Below are 18,415 nucleotides of genomic sequence, written 5' to 3'. Positions count from 1 at the left end.
GCAGCAGGAAGGGAGAGCACAACGGTCGGGGTCTACTTGCGCAGGCAACAAACTATGCAGCGGCTACACTCTTCGTGTACTAACACTTACCGAGTCCCCGCATGGAATAGACCATGGCGGTCGGGGGGAAGGGGCAGATGGTGGGCGGACTGTCGGAGGCGGGCAGGACGTGGTAGGAGCTGGTGGTGGCCATACCGACCCCGCTCGTGCTGCCCTCCGAGTCCGAGTGGGAGTTCGTGTCGAGGCGCATGTAGGTGGCAACCTTCGACTGGATCTCGATCGGAAGCTGAAATTAAAAATGTAAGAAAAGGAGTGCAAAAGCGAGCGACGATGAGCGAATTACAATGTGTACGCTATCGTAAAAGTATCTAATAACATTTTTCAAAAGCACGCTATCCAACAGTTGACAAACAATTTTTCAACCTCAATGTGAACTTATTCATTCCGGTCCGTCTCCGGGACCAACTTTTCGTTCTATTTCCTTCAAATGTGTCCCATTTGAAGCTCGCTGACGGAGGAATGAATGAATGAGTGATGGTCGTGAATGCAGAAACTTGCCGACCCGAGCTGTTCACTTACCGAGGAAAGTTTTGGCGAGACGAAGCTGTCCGGTTTGCACTGCAGCAGCTGTATGGCGACGCTGATGTCGGTCTTGTAGCGTTCCTGCAAGAAAGTAGATAAGAGGAAGTGGTGGTTAAAAGCACGGGCACAAACAAAAAGTGGCCAAGTGTAAACTCTCAAATCGACCACTCCACACTTCACTTGTGTTAGCTAAATTGCGAACGGTTCGGTGGAAGGATCGTTCGTTCGCTCATTGCGCTGCCTCGCGGTCATAATATATCCCTTGGCGGTTTGAAGAACCAAACCGAAAGCAAAAATCTTTACGTCGGCGTAAAAAAGCCTTGCGGGCTTGTTCCGGCCCCCTGCCACCGTGCTCAATCAACCACAAGGAACCATTTCCGGGTGCACTTTGGGCAAGGGTGGGACAGCGCGGGATGGCGGATGTTCGCCATCAACGAAATCCATCAACGGCAGCATCGCGCGTCTGAGTAGGAAAAGTGCTGCGAAAGTAGTAAAAGATTGATCCATTTCGAGGAAGCGCCCCGTTTTTTTCTCCATGTGCTGGACGGCGTTCCATGACCCCGCGGAGCCGGGATCGTTAACGTCAGGGTCCCTTTGGCCTTTTCTTTTATTCCACCACCCCATAGGTTACTCCATCATCGTCTCTAATTTATTTCCCGGCCGCCAATCACTACCGCCGCGCGCCTCGGAAGCAGTGCGTAATGTTAGGAAGATGGATTTTTCTTCCTGATTCCTGCGAGAAAATTAGAGATGAATAAAAAATACGTCGGGTTGCTGCAATGATCTAGTGAATGCTCATTAACCAACGTTCGAGGGTGTTCATTTCTTAAAAATGGCATTCAAAACCATTCTTTTCACTTGAATATATAATCGAAAGTACAATTTGGTAGTACAGTTAAACATGACTAAAATTGACTATTTGAAATTTCCAGGAAAATATGAAAATACGAAAAAAAAGAAAATGAATAATAAATTAACATCAATAAACTATAAACAAAAACAATACATACAAATATGAACAAAAAGTTTTAATAGAAAAATAACGTTGAATTTTTAAAAACCAGTTCCAATTATGGCACACAGTAAAGCAAATGAAATATCGTTCATAGTATACTTGAAGGATGTTTTTGTTGAGCAAAATATTTTAAAACGAGATCCATGGATGATGATCCTTTTATTAGATTCCAGGTCATGAACGTGTTTTCCCCCTTGTAAAGGTCGATGCCCCGCGTCCTGTGTGAGTCAATGGTTGCTCAGCAATAGCGTTGAATGTGTACACATTTTTTTTTATTTCACACTAACGTCCTGCAAAAGTGGGTGAGTCAGAATGGGGTCGCACACAAGAATTCGTTCAGTATCGGAAAAACCAGCACTTGTCGAGGGGAAGTAAAGAAGCAGAAAGGCACCAACTTCAACGTAATGCACGCGCAGGAGCGCCCACACTTCCAAAACAATATCCTCAAACATACTTTTCTGCGTCCGATGCGTACGCAGCCGGATGGTTGAAGTAGTATTTTCCTCCATCCCGGGGTTACTTGTTCGCACTTTTCCAACCATGCGTTCAATGATGGAAGAAGATTAATGGGAATATTTCTTTCCCCGGCACAGTCTCGAGAAAAAATGCTGCAATATCGCTGCCGGAAAGGACGTTTTCCGCCCCGGAGCAGCAATCCCGTGAAGAATGGAAAAATTTAATTATGTACACACGCCGTTACGCTCCGCACGGCAAATGGTTCCGGGTGGCCACCGGGGACTGCGTTTTCCGCCGGCTCTAAGGAGAGGTTGCACCGCCGGCAAGGATATGAAATTACGTTTCGTGGATCTGGTGGTTCTAGACGGTAGTTTGGTGGCATGAGTGATGAGATTCATCAGTGGTATATTTGTCCGAGTTCAATTACGGCCCGCTAACGACCGATGCTGGAGGATTACTCGAGTTTGGAGTATGATGTATGCGTTCGCCGCGAACGATGAGTGTTGAGTGTGTTTGTATTCATTTTTGCAACGAAAATTTTGAAGAAATAGTTCGGAATAGCCCTAAGAATATCTCGCAGATACAAAAACGGGAGTAAACAATATCATTTTTCAGAACAAGCCAAGCTCAACAACACTTCAACTGTTTATTTCTTCTCCGGTGGAATGGCATCCTTTAACAATTTATAAACTTTAGGTTAGTACGCTCTCGTCACCGTAACCCTGGTGAACTCATTTGAATTGCTGACAGTGTGCTGGCAGTTGGCAAATTCGTCGTCCTTGACACGTGTCTCGCCACTTCTCGGCGAGCTCTTCGCGGCAATCAGCATAATCATTTCATCTTGACAGGCACTTCTTTAATTTCCATCAGCCGCACGGGCCGTGCCGTCGTTTTAAGCCGTTCATTACAGCCTTAAATCTAATCTCTTTTGCACTCACACTATCGCACTGCTCGCTTCCCGTGTTTCGTCGGTTAATTATGTAGGAAACAATTTTCCACCATTCCCGCAGGTCATTGTGAAGGGGGTGCTGGTCTGGGTGGGATTTCTCCACACTTACCGCCGAGGAATCAGTGACATTCATTTTGAGAGAAACTGTTTTTTTTTCTCCGCCTCGTTGCTGGAAAAATGTAAGGCGAAACAAAATAAGCAAATGTAAAAAGATGTTGTTCGACTGAAAGGACCCGGAGTGTCCTTAATAACAGAAATAAGACACCCAGTTACGCAGGCTGACGAAGCGACATCCTTTATTACTCCATTCGACAGGACGGGGAAGGAAAGGCCCACGAACGAACTCAATTTCATAAGACAGAGAGAAACAGAGAGAGAGAGAGAGAGAGAGAATGTCACTGGAAGGGTTTATCCTATCCATTATTCACATACCTTCTTCGCGTTGGAAGAGATACCCTGCGAGCCGGGACTTTTCTTTGAAACCGCCCCATCTTTGGATTCCGGCGCACAAGAAACGTTCCAGCAATTTACCGCCCAATCCATCGCCCAACGACCAGAACAGGTGAGGGTGGGTTTGATCCAGCGTTCTGGTGGAAAAATCTCCACAAGAACTCGCTGAAGAAGTTTTTTCACGCACGGTTACCAACATCCCCAGGGGATTACAATACAATGCGGCCGAAAGGGGGGGTGTGGTGGAGTGAAGAAAAGAAACGTAATCCATCGAGTGGTCGGTTATCAAATAAACCGTTCCATCCTTTGGCTGGTGCCCTTCTGTTCACGCGCCACTCCGCCACGTACACTCCCCATTCCGATAATCGGTGCAACAAGAAGCGGTCGCGGGGAAAATGATACTCGCTCGGTTGGCCAAATATTCGTAAACACGGAAACCGATCACCGCATGACCTGACCTTTTTCCTTTCCGACGCTCCCGAATAAAGAAGGACGTCCGCCCCATCCCGGGGGAGGACGAAGGATTATCACTTCACTTCCTCCCGCGAGAAGTGTGGGGTTTCGGCATATTTCTTCCCCGTTATTGTTGGGCGCGACTTTCGCTCGACCCCGATGTTAAAGGTTTCGTTTAACGAGGGTGGGAAAATAGGAAAAATAAGCAGAACAGCAACTTCTTTAAAAGAATGCTTACTTTGCAGGTGTTGGTAGAATTTTCACGTGGAATTCACAGAAAGGTATTAAAATTGGGCTTCTTTTCCAAAATGATCCGGTAGGTTCTATCAATTTAGATCAACTTTCTGTTCTTGTTGGAGGGCTCCCTTTTGAATTGATTTGTTTGATTTCAACTCAGCAACATGTAGGGCACATTTATCATTAAAAATTACTCCTGATTCTATCGCAAACTAATCGGGAAACCACTTTCTTTATCAGAGCTAAAACTTATATCACAAGCTCGATAAAAAACTGTCACTTGAACCAAGATCCTTATAACATTGTTCGTGTTGTTGAAGCAGCTCGTCTGCGTACATGTTTCCGAATTCGTTTCAATTGGCCACATCGTTTCGTGTTCTCAGCACATTACAGCCAGAAGTGTTCAGATATGGTTTTCGGTGGAAAATCTGATATCTAGGTCAAGAGGATTTCAACTGTGACTCATCGGTTTTCCGGACGAGACTTTCAGAGGTTTTACAAAACGGAACATCTGTTTGCCTTGGTTTTTGAACTTGTCATGATCTTTCCTCGCATGCTTTCATTCCCATTGTGTTTCGTAGGGAAAAAAGTAGAACTCCAGGTTTATGCGAGACTTGCAAAAGGCGACATGTCTGAGGGAAAATGATGGTTTCCCGGTGAAAAACAAAAATGTAAAAAAATTGCGACTGTAAAATCACGTCCCTGACAGGCGTTCGAATGGGAGGAAATAAATAAAAAGCACATCCCAGCCGGAAATTGTTTTCCACTGGTGTGCTTTTTGACCCGTCTGCTAGCGAACTTGCGAGCAAAGCTTCGTTACTTGGGGCCGGCGAGCGTCGTCACTTGGCAGTCGCGTACGAAATGTCGCATATTTTTGCACCATTCAACCGAATGACAGTTTGCTCGTTACCGTCGTCACTATCTTCCGCCCTTGGGAACACGTTACCGCCTGGCGGATCGAGGCAGACCGTTGGAATATGCCGGATTACCGATATCGGCCCACCTTTGGCGTAAATAACAACCACCGGTTACAATTCGGCACGTTCGTCAACATCACCCATTCGGTGACCGTTTTGTTTCCCCCAGCAAAAGGATGGTGATTTGGTGGATTGTTTTTTTTTTTATTTTTGCACTTGGCTCTTTCTAGATAGTCCCAATTTTTCGGACCAGTGAAGCAAAAGAGCGCACACCGGGGACACTTATTCTGCTTCAACGGACTCAGCAGATTATTGGGACGATTCTGTGGTAAGTGACAGGAGCCTTGGACACGTATCTCAAGACAATAATAAAAATGGTTGTTGCAAGCTAGTTGATTCTTTTATATTGTTGAGCCGACCGTTGGTGAGGAATATTTAGTACTAGCTTGACGCCCCGGCGTTGCTCGATGACGAAGAGATTGAGAAAAGTATTATGGTTTTGACTAATACTTGAAAGATATGTTTGAATTTAATAGTTACAATAACGACATATTTAAAATGTTTGATATTTCATCAAATTCCCCTTGATGTATAAACCTTAGGGTAACTATGTTGGATGGGGGGTGCCCATGGCGCAGCGGTAGCGCGAGGAAACACCACACCACAGGTGTGGGATCGAATCTCGAGTCTGGCACCCCCCGGTATTACGAACGGCTGACCACCGATCTATAATATACCGTCTTTCGGTCACACAAACTCTCTTCGGAGAGAGGCCTTGTCCCACTAGGGGATGTCGTGCCACATAAAACAAAAAAAAACTATGTTGGATACACTTTGACATTTGTTTACATGCTTGTTGTGTCTGTGTTAGTAAAACTGAGTTTAAATTGTAAAATTTAGATGATTTTATTACAAAATTGTGATCAAAATGATGATGATGAAATGATGATGAGTCCCACCGCTTACCCCTACATAGGTTTGAGAGGGACGAAAGTATCTTGCGATATTGAATATTAATCATCAAACGAGAGGGGGCATTGGGGCATTACTCTCCATAACAATCGCATCCATCTCTGCTCCATTCATACAACGGTCGCCATCAATTGCACAAAGAGGTACATCTTAGATTTCCCAACTAGCAAAAGGGGACCACTTTCCGGAGTAGGGCAGGTATTTTCGCACAGATTTGGTTAACACCGCCAGCTATCAATGGTTGTGGTGAAACACACCAGTACTACTTAAGGGACCTGTTCTTGTTCCTTGCATACAACGGTCCCGAGCAATCACCTCAAAAGGCAAATCGCCGAGTCCCCCAAGGTAACGAGGCACCACCTTCCGGAGTGTAAAAGGGTATTTCTGCTCTGTTTGTAGTTCACACCGCCAATTACCATTGGTTGATAATGTGGTGCCACTATCAAGAACAGAAAGGGACCCAACTACAGCGAGATGTGTAGATACTACTAGTTCTTTTCGTACAGCCATGTCCACCAATTGTCCTCATTTACGCGCGCGTGTCTCAAAACTATGTAGACTCATTCATTCTATTAAGTTAAATTAAATAATAAAAATAAAAAGTCCCTGTTCATTTTTTTACTCATCATCACCATAGTCAAAGACCGTGTTGACAAATGCAATACTACGGGGCTCAAAAACTACAACATTTACTAAATACATTACAAGCACAGCGTCAGACCACCTGCTTCACGTATACGGCGCAAAGGCGTTTGAACTCCCTTAGATTTCGCGCTTGTTTAATCTCTCTCGGCATCCTGTTGTACCATTGTACTCCTTTAAAAAACAACGAATTTCGGGCCTTTCCGGACAGATAGCTGGGAAGTCTCGGCTCACCGGCACTACGAGTGTTATACCGATGCACGTCAGACCCAACCACTATCCTTTCCCCCAAATACGTTGGTACCAGGCCTTTCAAAATTTTGTACACAAAGACTGCAGTTTGGAACACTATCCGCTGCTTGACCGACATCCACTGTAAGACGTCGAGCATAACAACCGAAGGAGTATACCAGCCGCAACACAAAATCATTCGCATGACTCTGTTTTGCAACCTCTGCAGTCTCTGTAACTGTGTTTGATTGCCGAGAAATAAAATTGATGCACAGAAATCAAAGTGCGGTGCTATTAACGATTTGTAGAGCTGAACTTTTCCGAAAAAATTCAGATTGTTGCCCAATCTACTAATCACACCACACTTTTTTGCCACTTTTGAGGTGACATTGTCAATATGAGGCCCAAAAGACAGTTTTTCGTCTAATATAACTCCCAGATATTTTATCTGGGAGACTCTGTCGATTGGTTCCTGATTGATGACAATAGCTGATTGGTCAGTAATTTGTCTCGAAGACAATACCATGAATTTGGTCTTCTTGATGTTTAAGGCCAATTTCTTGTATTTTAACCAACCATCTAAGGCAGTGGTGTCAAACTCGTTTGACCTCGTGGGCCACATTTCGCCCCAAAATAGGTTTGCGGGCCAAACTTGGATTGATGAAAATATGTTCTTATCAGTGTGGTTTGTTCCAAACAGTCAATTTTTTTCAATCCAAAAGTCATCTATCAGTGTGGTTTGTTCCAAACAGTCAATTTTTTTCAATCCAAAAGTCAAAATTTAACACCTTCAAATTTTTGTAAATATTATATTACTTCTTATAAAATTTACAACTTTCAGTAAAAGATAAATTTTCTTTAACACCATTGTGCATTTTGGTAAAGATTAAAAAAAAGTAAATGAGCGTTATTACTACAGCTAACTTATTGCTCCATATCTGTTATTTTATTCAGAATGCTCTTGTAGTTCATGATGTTTGTTTTGTATAAACACTATTTATTCGCTTGTCTCGAAAGTCTGTGCGAAATCTTTGCTCTTGTCAACTGCGATATATCGGCGTAATGTGGATCAAAGTTGTATGTCACTTTCTTATAGAAATGGTTTAAATTGAAGTTCATTCAGTTCTCTTGCAATTCATTCGATTCAACAAAAAAACATTTTGCTATTCAAACCAAAGCTAATACTCAAAGATCCAAACTTTCGATGTATTGCTTCAAAGGGGCCGCGGGCCGGATCCGATGTTCTTGCGGGCCAGATGTGGCCCGCGGGCCGTATGTTTGACATCCCTGATCTAAGGCATCTAAATCGACATTCAAAAGCTCCTTGGTCTGTTTTAAATCTTTCCGCGAGACAAACAAGACTGTATCGTCCGCAAAAAGATTGATTTCACATGACTGTAAAACCTTTTTCATGTCGTTTATATACATAATAAACAACACTGGACCAAGAACACTTCCTTGTGGAACCCCAAGGGTGTTTTCGATAGGGTTTGAACAACAGTTCATGAAAATTGTTCGTTGCGTTCTTCCACTGAGATAAGAAACAAACCTTCAACAACATCTGCAGTACTTAAACTTAATGTGTGAAAAGTTTCAGAAGCGACGGTTCAGTATTGGTCGAATTTTTAGTGTACATAGAACTCCATACATAAAAAAAGCTAAAATATGTAGTAGATCTTAACATTAATTGTTTTAGATGTTCCATTCCGTTAAAACATTCAAAACAACAAACTTTCCGTTAATACTCTTTTAGGATCAAGTACCCCAAAAAGTTAACCACGTTTATTGGATAGGAAAAACCATCCTTTCTAACGTATTAACGTCTATAATTTAATTGCTGCTTTAAACCTTCGTTCGATCATCCTACTTTCCAAACTTCCTCCCGCAGTTAGGTGTCACCGTTTTCACGTCTCCAAGCCGAATACTTCCTATAAATCAATTTAGTGTGCTGTCACTCAGCCCAAGCTCGAAAACCGGGCTTTGGAAAACCCCGAAGATAAGCGTCCCCTCCTCTTTTTTGTCGTTGTTGTGCCAAGCAATGATCTACGGATGGCTAACCGCAACCCTGCGAGCGGTTCTATTTTGGTACAGTTTCCACACAGTCCCCCAACCGCCCGGTAACCGCCACCACAGGCCATCATTCATCCACGACGGCTCGACGAACCGGGAAAACCGGGCCCAATCCAATTGGGTTCTCAGGGGGAATCTGTGGAAAGGGCGATGATCGAACAAATCGGAGCGAACGAGGGAAAATGGACGATACCTCCTGGATGATGCGGGGAGGATCTATTCAACGGTATCCAGTTTATATTGGAAGTATCCTTGAAAGGGTGCTTATCCACACAGCCACACAAATACATTGGATGACCCTTTTTCAAAAAGGCTGAAAATATGATTCATTACGAACGCTGTTTTAAAGACGCAATCGAGCGGGAAATATGGAGCGAAACACTTATCCGAGCAACAGGTTGAACTGCGCCAGGGGTTGATGGTCAATAAAAATAGATTTTCCGAATAGAACGTTCTAAACAGCATTTTAAAAATGTGTTTCATTCGATTTCCCTGTGGTTTGATTTTGAATAAAAACGATGAGTTAAAAGTGTGGCTAGCATAAGTTTGTTTTATTCGTTGTGGTCTCAATCAATATTCACACACACAGATGAAAGATAATACAATATAGTTCGTCGGTCCAGCATTCGAAAACGAAGCGCAATGACATCACCGGGAAAACTTAATGTGCATTCGATTTTCCCAACCCGCTCGCAATGTGCTCGATTATGTTATCCGATGAATGTCACTTCAGCACACAATTGAAAATCGGGTCAACCACTCGGTATGTTTGCCATGTTTCGCATGGCGGTATGTTTGCCATGGTCTTTCGTTCATCCCCGTGCTCCCCGCAATGAGTCATCGAGCGATCGTTCCGAGCCGGAGCCGTTGTCTAAGTTCAGCGATAATTGGCTCGATTGTGAGGCGGGATGCGAAAGTCGGTCCGAACGTCGCCAGAGGCTCACTACTACGAGCCAACCAGCCTGTCCGGCTCTCGAACGATGAGCCTCGAGGCAAAAGCCGTGCCACGGACGTGGACAACATTGGTAATCGAATCATGTCCGCAGCGGGCCGGACAGGGGGCACGGGTTGAGGAACGGCAGGGATAAAATCGATGACCTCGACACGGAAAAAATAGTTTAAAATTTGGAACAAATGCTTTTGTGGTGTTTTTTCGTGGTCAACATTGAACCATCCATCGGAATAAAACACTCATGGCGGACTTGGGCGGACTTTTATCAGAAACTGGGCGCCTCCATCGAGAAAATCGAATTAAAATAAATCTATATCGAAGGCATACATATATCGAAGGCATACAAAAACATTGCTCCCATCGTTTAAGTTTTGATACTGAAAGATAAAAAAATAAGTGATTGTCGTATACTTACGATTTCCCGCTTCAGGCTCTGGATGTTGTAGTTCGCCTGGGCCAACCGGACGCTGAGCGTGGCCACGTCGCTGGTCAGCTGCGCCCGCTCACCCGAATTCCGGTCAACCAGCTTCAGCAGCTTGTCCTCGAGGTTCTGGTTCAGCTTCTGGACGCGCTTGTGCGACTCGTACAGCCGCTCGTACTTGTCCTGCCACGCGATGATGCTGTCCTCGAGCTCGACCTGCCGGTCGCTCTCCTGCAGGCAGGCGCTCTCCATCGCCAGCAGCTGCGAGTGTTTGTCCGCCAGGGCGCCCTTCAGCACCTCGATTTCGGCCGCCAGCTGCACCTCGCAGTTCTGCCGAGATTCGTCCGGGAACGAAGGAGGATGGAAAATGCGTCAGTACCTTCGGTCCTGGGCACGATTTGCGGGATTTGTTTTGTTCCCCCCCAACTCCACCAGTGTGACGTTTTATGGGAGTGAAGGGTTCTGGTTTTATTTTACGATGTAAAAAGTTGAAATCATTCGGCTGAATTACAGGTACAAAGGGCGGAAAAACTCATCGCTCGGGTGGAAAAACGCCGCAGCCAAAGGTAAATGGAAGGACTTGCAAAAAGAGACTTTCGGAATGTCAGCTTTGTCATTCCACTCCAACACTCTAACGGTTTGCGGTTCGAGGAGTGCCTCTGCATCGACCATCTTGCTACCAAATGGGTTGTGTGTGTAAGAGTTTTTTTTCTGTTTATGCATAGCTGTGGTTTACGTATGATTGTCGACGTTGTCGGTCTCTCGAGGAGGAAGATTTTTTCACGATTCCAGCTTCAGATGGAGCATACAAAACGATAACAAAGCTACGTCAGCCGGAGTTGCAGGAGTGAAGGCTACCCGAATACTGATTTTTCCATCCATAAATGATACCACAACAGTAGAGAGGACGAAAACAAAAAAAGAAAAGGTGGAGTCAGAAAAATGACACAACTCTCGAATCCCCAATGGACCATGTAAAGCACGAGGAAGCACTATGTTACGGGCGATGTGCATACGGTGCCCCGGCGGCCATTGTTGGTGAGCAGCGTCTTTTGCTCTGCGTTGTGGAACACGAAATGCCGGAACAGTCCCACGGCTCGAGCGAACCACAAATGAGAGCAAATAGGCAGCGAAAAAGTCAGTCCTTCGCCGCGCAGTGTTCCTTTCGTCGCTTTGTTCTGTATATATCCCTTTCGGTGCACGCTTCAAACCAACCCGCGCCGCCTTTGACCCCTTTGATGCCCTTTGACTGATACACTTTTTTCCCGAAGGGGAAAACATAACAACAATGGGAGCAAAAGAAAACATCGCACGGACAAACATAATCACTCGAAAGTCACAAATTGTAATGGAAACGGCTTCAACACACAGCACCGTGGACGTGTCTGCCGTTTGCCGGGTTTTTATCCGTTGCGAAAGGGCTTTCCCGGCCGGAAAAGCGGGGCTGGATTTTGGTTGGTTGCGATCGGCCATTAAATCCAGCCGCAGACACATTCCATATTGCGGATTACGTGGTGTGTTATTGTGCAACCAGAAGCGCGAATCTGTAGCCACCGCGTTAGCGTTTGCAATAGGGGGGGATGAAGATTAAACCCGGGATTAATGAAAGTTTCACGAGTGTAAAACACTTCGATGCCCGGCTGGGGCACGTACCGATAGTGTGTTTCCATTTACATCAGCCATATCCAATGAAAGGTTCCGATTGTGAAATGCCTTTCTTCACAGTTCACTTCGTTTAAAGAGAGATTCTTCTGTCTTTTTGCAAAGGTTGAGTGTAATCTAAATTCTTCATTTCGTGGTTTTAATTACACTTTTCCAAACGTTTGAATGAGTTTTATCATTATGATTTTATAACGTTAACAAAAAACCTTATCTTATATTCTTTGTTTGTTGCCTTCAGATTCCTTTAAATGGAGAATATTTATTTGGAATTAGTAAAAATTTAAACTTCCAATTTCGTTACATTCTGTTAGTTCGAGAAAAAGGTAAACCCTAGAATGTAGATGTGCCCATGGCGCAGCGGTAGCGCGAGGAAACACCACACCACAGGTGTGGGATCGAATCTCGAGTCTGGCACCCCCCGGTATTACGAACGGCTGACCACCGATCTATAATATACCGTCTTTCGGTCACCCAAACTCTCTCCGGAGAGAGGCCTTGTGAGGTAAGGCTGAGACTAACTCATTCTTTGTACAATAGTCACAGCTTAATATTTTTTGTTCAATATCGTTTAAAGATTGCTATAAAATTTATTTAGGAAGCGTTAATTTTTTTAAAAATTTTATCCTGTTCGATATTTAGTGTTTCAAAATTAAACGAGATCACCTCCAATCCCTGTTGTAGTGCGTAACTTTTGAATATATACAATTAGCCGAGAATTATTTGATTTTAATTTTCTAAAACAAGGTACGACACATCTGTACCCCCCATTACCCTACCCTGCCAAGTTCGGCCAAGTAAAGTAAAAGGTCTCGGCAACGCTATTAAGCCTCGCCTTGGCACTGGTGGCGCGGTGAAAACCATGTCGCCGGCTTTAAATTTTATTTATTACAGTTTAATCTAGCGTCAAAACGCTTTTCTGCTCAATTCTCCCACTCGGCGGCGCCGGAGATAGTTGCCAACGATGGCCCACAGCCGTGGTCGTAATCTTGTCTTGGCGGTTCCGTAGAATCCACACCCGAACGCGAATGAAAGAGACACGACACTCCATCATCGTCCCGATAGACAAAAGACGGCGTGTGGCAACTGCGGTCGCCAATCTTCGCGCCATTCTCCGGAGACTGGGAAGATTGTCGCACGTGTGCGTGTGTGTGTGTGTGTGTGTGTTTGTGGTTTTGTGTGTTTCAATGTTACCGCTGATAAGAGTCGGCAATCCGGCGAGTGGGATGAGACCGAGTTTGGCGCCCGCGTTCCGGTGGCGTTGTTTCGAGAGATAGTTCCAAGCCGCAGCATCGAACGGCAGCTCCAACCGCCCCGAGGTCTGAGATGATGCTTAACGGAGTGGAATTTGTGGTTGGGCCGGCTTTTTTTTGGAAAGTAGTACCCATCGTACGATCGATTGTAACCAAACCTCAGACCGGCCGCGAGGTTAAGCTGGAGGTCGTGCACTATCGGCAGCCGTCGGTAAAATAATCACCACAAGCCGCGATAGGACTTCTAGTTCCTGTTTTAGATTGCTGTTGTTGAAACAATTTGATGTGTTTGGCTCTGACGAAAGCAGTGTGGAGTGATGAACCTTGGACTTGCTGTTCTGGCTGTTTGTTTCAGAAAGTACAGACACTAGAATAACTTTAGACTATACGATGCTGTTCCTTACCGGCAAATAATAATCGATGAATCCAACACGGTGAATTGAATACGTGCCAAATAAATGTTCAAGTTAATCGACTCGAAAAACCAATCTCCGAAAAATCGAAACCAACAACATTTAGTACACCGTCCGGGGGAGAATCCAATCATCGTAAATGGATGCTGAAATGTCCCGTAACAGTTTACGTTTGTGTGGTGAAATAATTACAGGGAGTAATTGAATTCCCCCCTCAGCACCAGCTTCACGGCAGCATCGCCAAAAGGTAGGCTGCATCTAACACGCCATGACGGACGACCTGTTGCCAGCCAGCCTCCTGGAAGGTTCCATCTCCCTGTGTCCTTCGGCTTCGGCCTTGCAATCCCGCTGACAACCAATTAAGCTATTCGCTAGCAGGGCGCCAGCAGGAGACAAGAATTAATTAAAAAATAAAGCTAACGTGCCCAAGTCGGACGGGGGGGCCCTTAGGAGGGCGGGGGTGTACACTGTATCCGGAACCTGCTACGTCATTGCCAAACGATGACGACAGCGAGCGTCGACCATGGAAACCGTATGATGCAGGTGTGTTAGTGCAATGCACCAATGCACCGGAACCTGCAATCGAACATCGTGCATCGGAGGAAATTGAGTGCTGGTGTTCGCGTTCCCGTACCGTTTTCCCCCAAACACGCAGGACTCGCGGGGAGAAAACTACAGAAATTGCATTTGCGAACGTGCATTAACGTAATCACATCACCGCAACGGGAAAACTTTCTATCCTATTTTCGCTCGGGCGAACAACCAATCATCAACAATGGTTTACGTCACGAATGCAAACGAAAACGAACGGGGGAGTTTTGTGTTCTGTAAAGTTAGTGTTCTCCATTTTAAACGTTCACTTTTGCGGTGTCAATGACCATCGGAAAATGGTACGTCGTTACCGTAGGAGAAAAGGGGTTTGCAAACTAGTACGTTCCATTAAAGGATTATGATGGAAGGCTTTCCACCAAAGCCTTCTTGTTTGAGTAGTTTTTCGAATCGATTAGACGATTTTTCTGCCCTTTGTGGTATTGTGAAATCGAAGACAACGATCTGTAGCCCACTCTTCGGCCAACTCGTCTCGGACGTCCTTCCACGCCTGTGACACCGATAAATTCATATACGATATACGAACAAAGAACCTGTCGGGCGAAATTCCGCGGTCACCTGGAACGGTTCGCAGGGTGGGGTGTCGGTTTCGAACTGCAACGCCGGGTCAAACTGGTGTGGGTGGGGAGGATCTGAGGGGAGGAGAATATTTATGGTAACCCTCCGGCTTTAAATCGGCCAGCGATAGCTCGCTGCGAAACTTTGTATCGTTTCGAGGTAGGGGTTGTTGCTATCGCTGCTGGGTGTTTCCTGCACACGAGCAAAATAGGGCTCCGGAAAATGGGGGTTGGTACGGCAGCGACGGGGAGGAGAGTCCAATGGATTAGTCATTCGAATCTGGAGGGACACATCGCACCAATACACCGGTGCAGGAGGTATCTTGTGTGACAGCAATGGCACAACACATTGGCTCGTTTTCAATCAACAGATATCCTTGTTCATTTTCGATGATTTCTATGAGCGCTGGGCGGTGAGGTTCGGGATTTTGTTTTGATGTGCACCTCACTTTCACAAGCACACACTGTTGGGGACACGTTTGATGGGCGTCAGAGCAGTTTTTCCACACCGTCCACAATTTTTCTTCTCGAAATACGTAGAACTCATTCGGTTCGGACAAGTTTTTATTTACATTTTTACACGAAGGACGAAAATTCACGTTTTATTACTGCGGACTGCGTTGCAACACACACTACTACAACTGCATGGATAAAAAATCAACACACATACACGCACACACAAAAACCAACATACACACACACACCCACTGGTCACACATGCACATCCAACACACGCACAAGACACGAGCGCCCTCTTCATTATGGTCGTCGAATCGGAAAATCAGACGGGAAGTCAAAAGGACACACGGAAACAGGAACGACTTGACGGTGGAAGGTTTTTCCTTGATTCTAGCACGGGGCGTATATTTTTTTTCCCCCACCGACGGGATGCGCAATACCTGCTCGCTCGTGGACGACATTTTGCAGGATTTGCTTTCTTCCTGTCGGCTTTTCTTCGCACTGCTGCTTCTTCTGCTGCTGCTGCTGCTGTTGCGTGCTGCACACCTATCGAACACACTTTTCTTGCATCACAGGGGTGGAAAATGGCAACGATTTCCCCCCCGCGTTCACCAGCCACGGCGGAGACACTGACCGTCGGAACACCCCGCCGCGTCACGGGCGATCTTTTGCGCAATGTGCACTTGATTTTCGTATTTTTATCTACGCTGCGAGTGTGTATGTTTTTGCATTGGCTCTTATTTCAACTGTTGACGAAAGGCTTCTCCGCGAGCCACCTTGTTTGCCCGCACAAGCACACTTTGCTGGGGCCACCGTTGTAAATAATATTTCCTGGTTGAAATTTGTACTTCACTCGCGTTCGCTGTGCAGCTTCCGGGCAGCAAAACAAGCGACCGACCGACCGACCGACGAATGACGACGATGGAAAACAGTGGTTCTCGCTGGCAGGATTTTCCGCGACCGTGAGAGACATCAGCGCGCACACGGCATACCCTTTTCTCTCTCACTCTCTCTCGGTGTTTGCTAGCGTAAGGAAAACACTGATTATGGAGCATCGTTCGGAGCGGAGGCCATGCTGAAATCGTCACATTGAGCCAAACCATTTAGTGAGGAGTGGACAAAATTGGGACACTTTAATAGTGGAATACATTATATTAAATGAAAATAAAATTCAAAAGTGGCGATATCCATGTTTTCCATTGCTGCTCATTTCATATACGTATCTAATGTTTTACATGCCATTTCGGATTGAAAAGATTGTAATTTAAAGCACTTATAACATACTTCCTTCCCATAGTGCACCATGCTGGTGCGATAGGGAGAGAAATTGTAACATTTTGCGCGAAAGAGATTCCCATTTCTACTCTCCCTGAAAAGCACTAAATGTTCTAGTGTAGAAAGTTTCTACTCAACAAATCTCGTTCTCCACCGTTCATCAAACGGATTCTTTTGAGCGAACAAATATATTTGAAAATCCGTTCTAGAAATCAGTTGTCAAGGTGGATACCGAAATAAAATTTAAAGAAATGAAAATAAATGACAACAAAACAACCGTGAGCACCCTTCACTGCCAAATCATCATTGTAAAATAATTTCCTTATAACGTAATTAACGTTCTTCAAGCCTAACAACATCGTTTGAACGAGATTTACTTCTTTACTAAGAAGATCTTAGTTTTTGAAAAGAAAACTGTGCGGGATAGAGGTTTAATGCTGAAATAACAAATTTACGAATATCGTGTTAGAAGCTTCTATTAACCAATTAAAAAGGTTTTTAAGACCAACAATTTAGTTTATTTATTACAAAATTATTTGAAAGATAGAGCCAACAGAAGAGAGAGAGAGAGAGATTTTTGGCTTTTTCAATCCTTGGTGCAATTCGTTAATATCTTTTTTGAGGTTGGACATATGACACCTCAAATGAAAGGTCTTTTTAACACAATGCTTTTGCACTTTGTCCAAAGTACGATTTTTCCATCTTTCGTAATGTTTAAGAAAATTCATCGACTATAGGTTCAACGATCAATCAATAGTCGGCTTTCGAACAAGGTTAATAAGATCAAGGTTTGGATAACGGAATTAGAGTTGCGTGAATGATCCTACAGATGTCGCTACCTCCTTCAAATTACTGCAGATTTAAAATATTTCTCGAATTATTTCAGGTTGTTTTTAAAATAATTTTATCAACTGACCGTGTTGGGAAGAAAAATAAATTTTTAATAAAATCATCCGAAATTAATCTAATAATCATCCAACAAGATCGGACATTTGATAACAATTGAGGTTTAAAAATGGCACGAACGTTTGCTGCTACACTTTATAAAGCGGTTGAACTGCCTTACGTTGTTTAGAACATTTCTTTCTACTACCAATACAATTTTCTGCCGCCGTCAAATAAATTATCATCACCATTTATTTCGTATATCTTTAGTTTCATCTCCTTTCACGCTGGGCGAAGGAAGGTGTCTTTTTTTCCAGAGGTATTTGCTAAAATAAACTTATCAGCTAGGCGTGTGTGCAGAGTAGGTGAATGTGCTCGAGTAGTCGATTCGACGTCGGCCGTTGAGTAAAAACAAAACTAAACCACAACAATGGTAACAACAACACGGCAGTACGTTCCACCGCCTGCTCGGACGGCGAAGTGTGCAGCTTACGAAGAAATAAATAAATAGTTCACTTAACGCTACTTGACCTACGGATGCTGCGGACCGAATGGTGGGAGGTGGTCTGCCTCGATCCACGATCGATTTACAGGTGAAAGATGAAGGATGAGCAATGGAAAGATGAGCCAGCGTAGAAGGAAAAAAGGAGGAGAGAGATCAGACCATAACAGGGAGGTAGAAAGAAGGAAAGAAAAGCATAACTCTCCTTCCCTCCGGAACGACCGCAAGATTGTTTTTTTTCCAGCCGATCAAACCGACCGGTGATGAGCGTTGGAAATCGGGCCGAACCGAAGCTTTTGTTTTTCCACCGCCGGGGAAAACCGTCTGCGCCTTACCGTCTAATGATTTCGGATAATAATTTTCTACACAATTTCCGATCAGGTAACCAAAATCGGTGGAACCAAGTGTGATGGGTGAAAGCGGAAATGATACCACCGCACGTTACGGGGGGAGCGG

At 44.7% G+C, this 18,415-nt stretch overlaps 1 protein-coding gene across 1 annotated transcript; it reads right to left on the bottom strand.

Moving 5' to 3' along the window:
- Nucleotides 1–79: 79 nt before the first annotated feature.
- Nucleotides 80–15,758, bottom strand: LOC131292226 (tight junction-associated protein 1). Its single transcript, XM_058320794.1, has 4 exons — nucleotides 15,738–15,758; nucleotides 10,342–10,677; nucleotides 580–663; nucleotides 80–286 (listed from the first exon to the last, which is right to left on the bottom strand). The coding sequence occupies exons 1-4, from the start codon at nucleotides 15,756–15,758 to the stop codon at nucleotides 80–82; spliced, it is 648 nt and encodes a 215-aa protein (XP_058176777.1).
- Nucleotides 15,759–18,415: the final 2,657 nt, after the last annotated feature.

This window comes from Anopheles ziemanni, chromosome 2 (assembly GCF_943734765.1).
Source record: "Anopheles ziemanni chromosome 2, idAnoZiCoDA_A2_x.2, whole genome shotgun sequence".
NCBI lineage: Eukaryota > Metazoa > Arthropoda > Insecta > Diptera > Culicidae > Anopheles > Anopheles ziemanni.
Note: the sequence above shows the minus strand (reverse complement) of the source record. Positions and strands in the feature narration are given on the sequence as shown.

Coding starts and splice junctions, on each gene's coding strand:
- LOC131292226 (XM_058320794.1), bottom strand. CDS start 15,758: ATGTCGTCCACGAGCGAGCAG. Junction 10,678..15,737: donor TGTCGTCCACGAGCGAGCAG/GTATTGCGCATC, acceptor GAATCTCGGCAG/AACTGCGAGGTGCAGCTGGC. Junction 287..579: donor TCTCGCCAAAACTTTCCTCG/GTAAGTGAACAG, acceptor TTTTAATTTCAG/CTTCCGATCGAGATCCAGTC.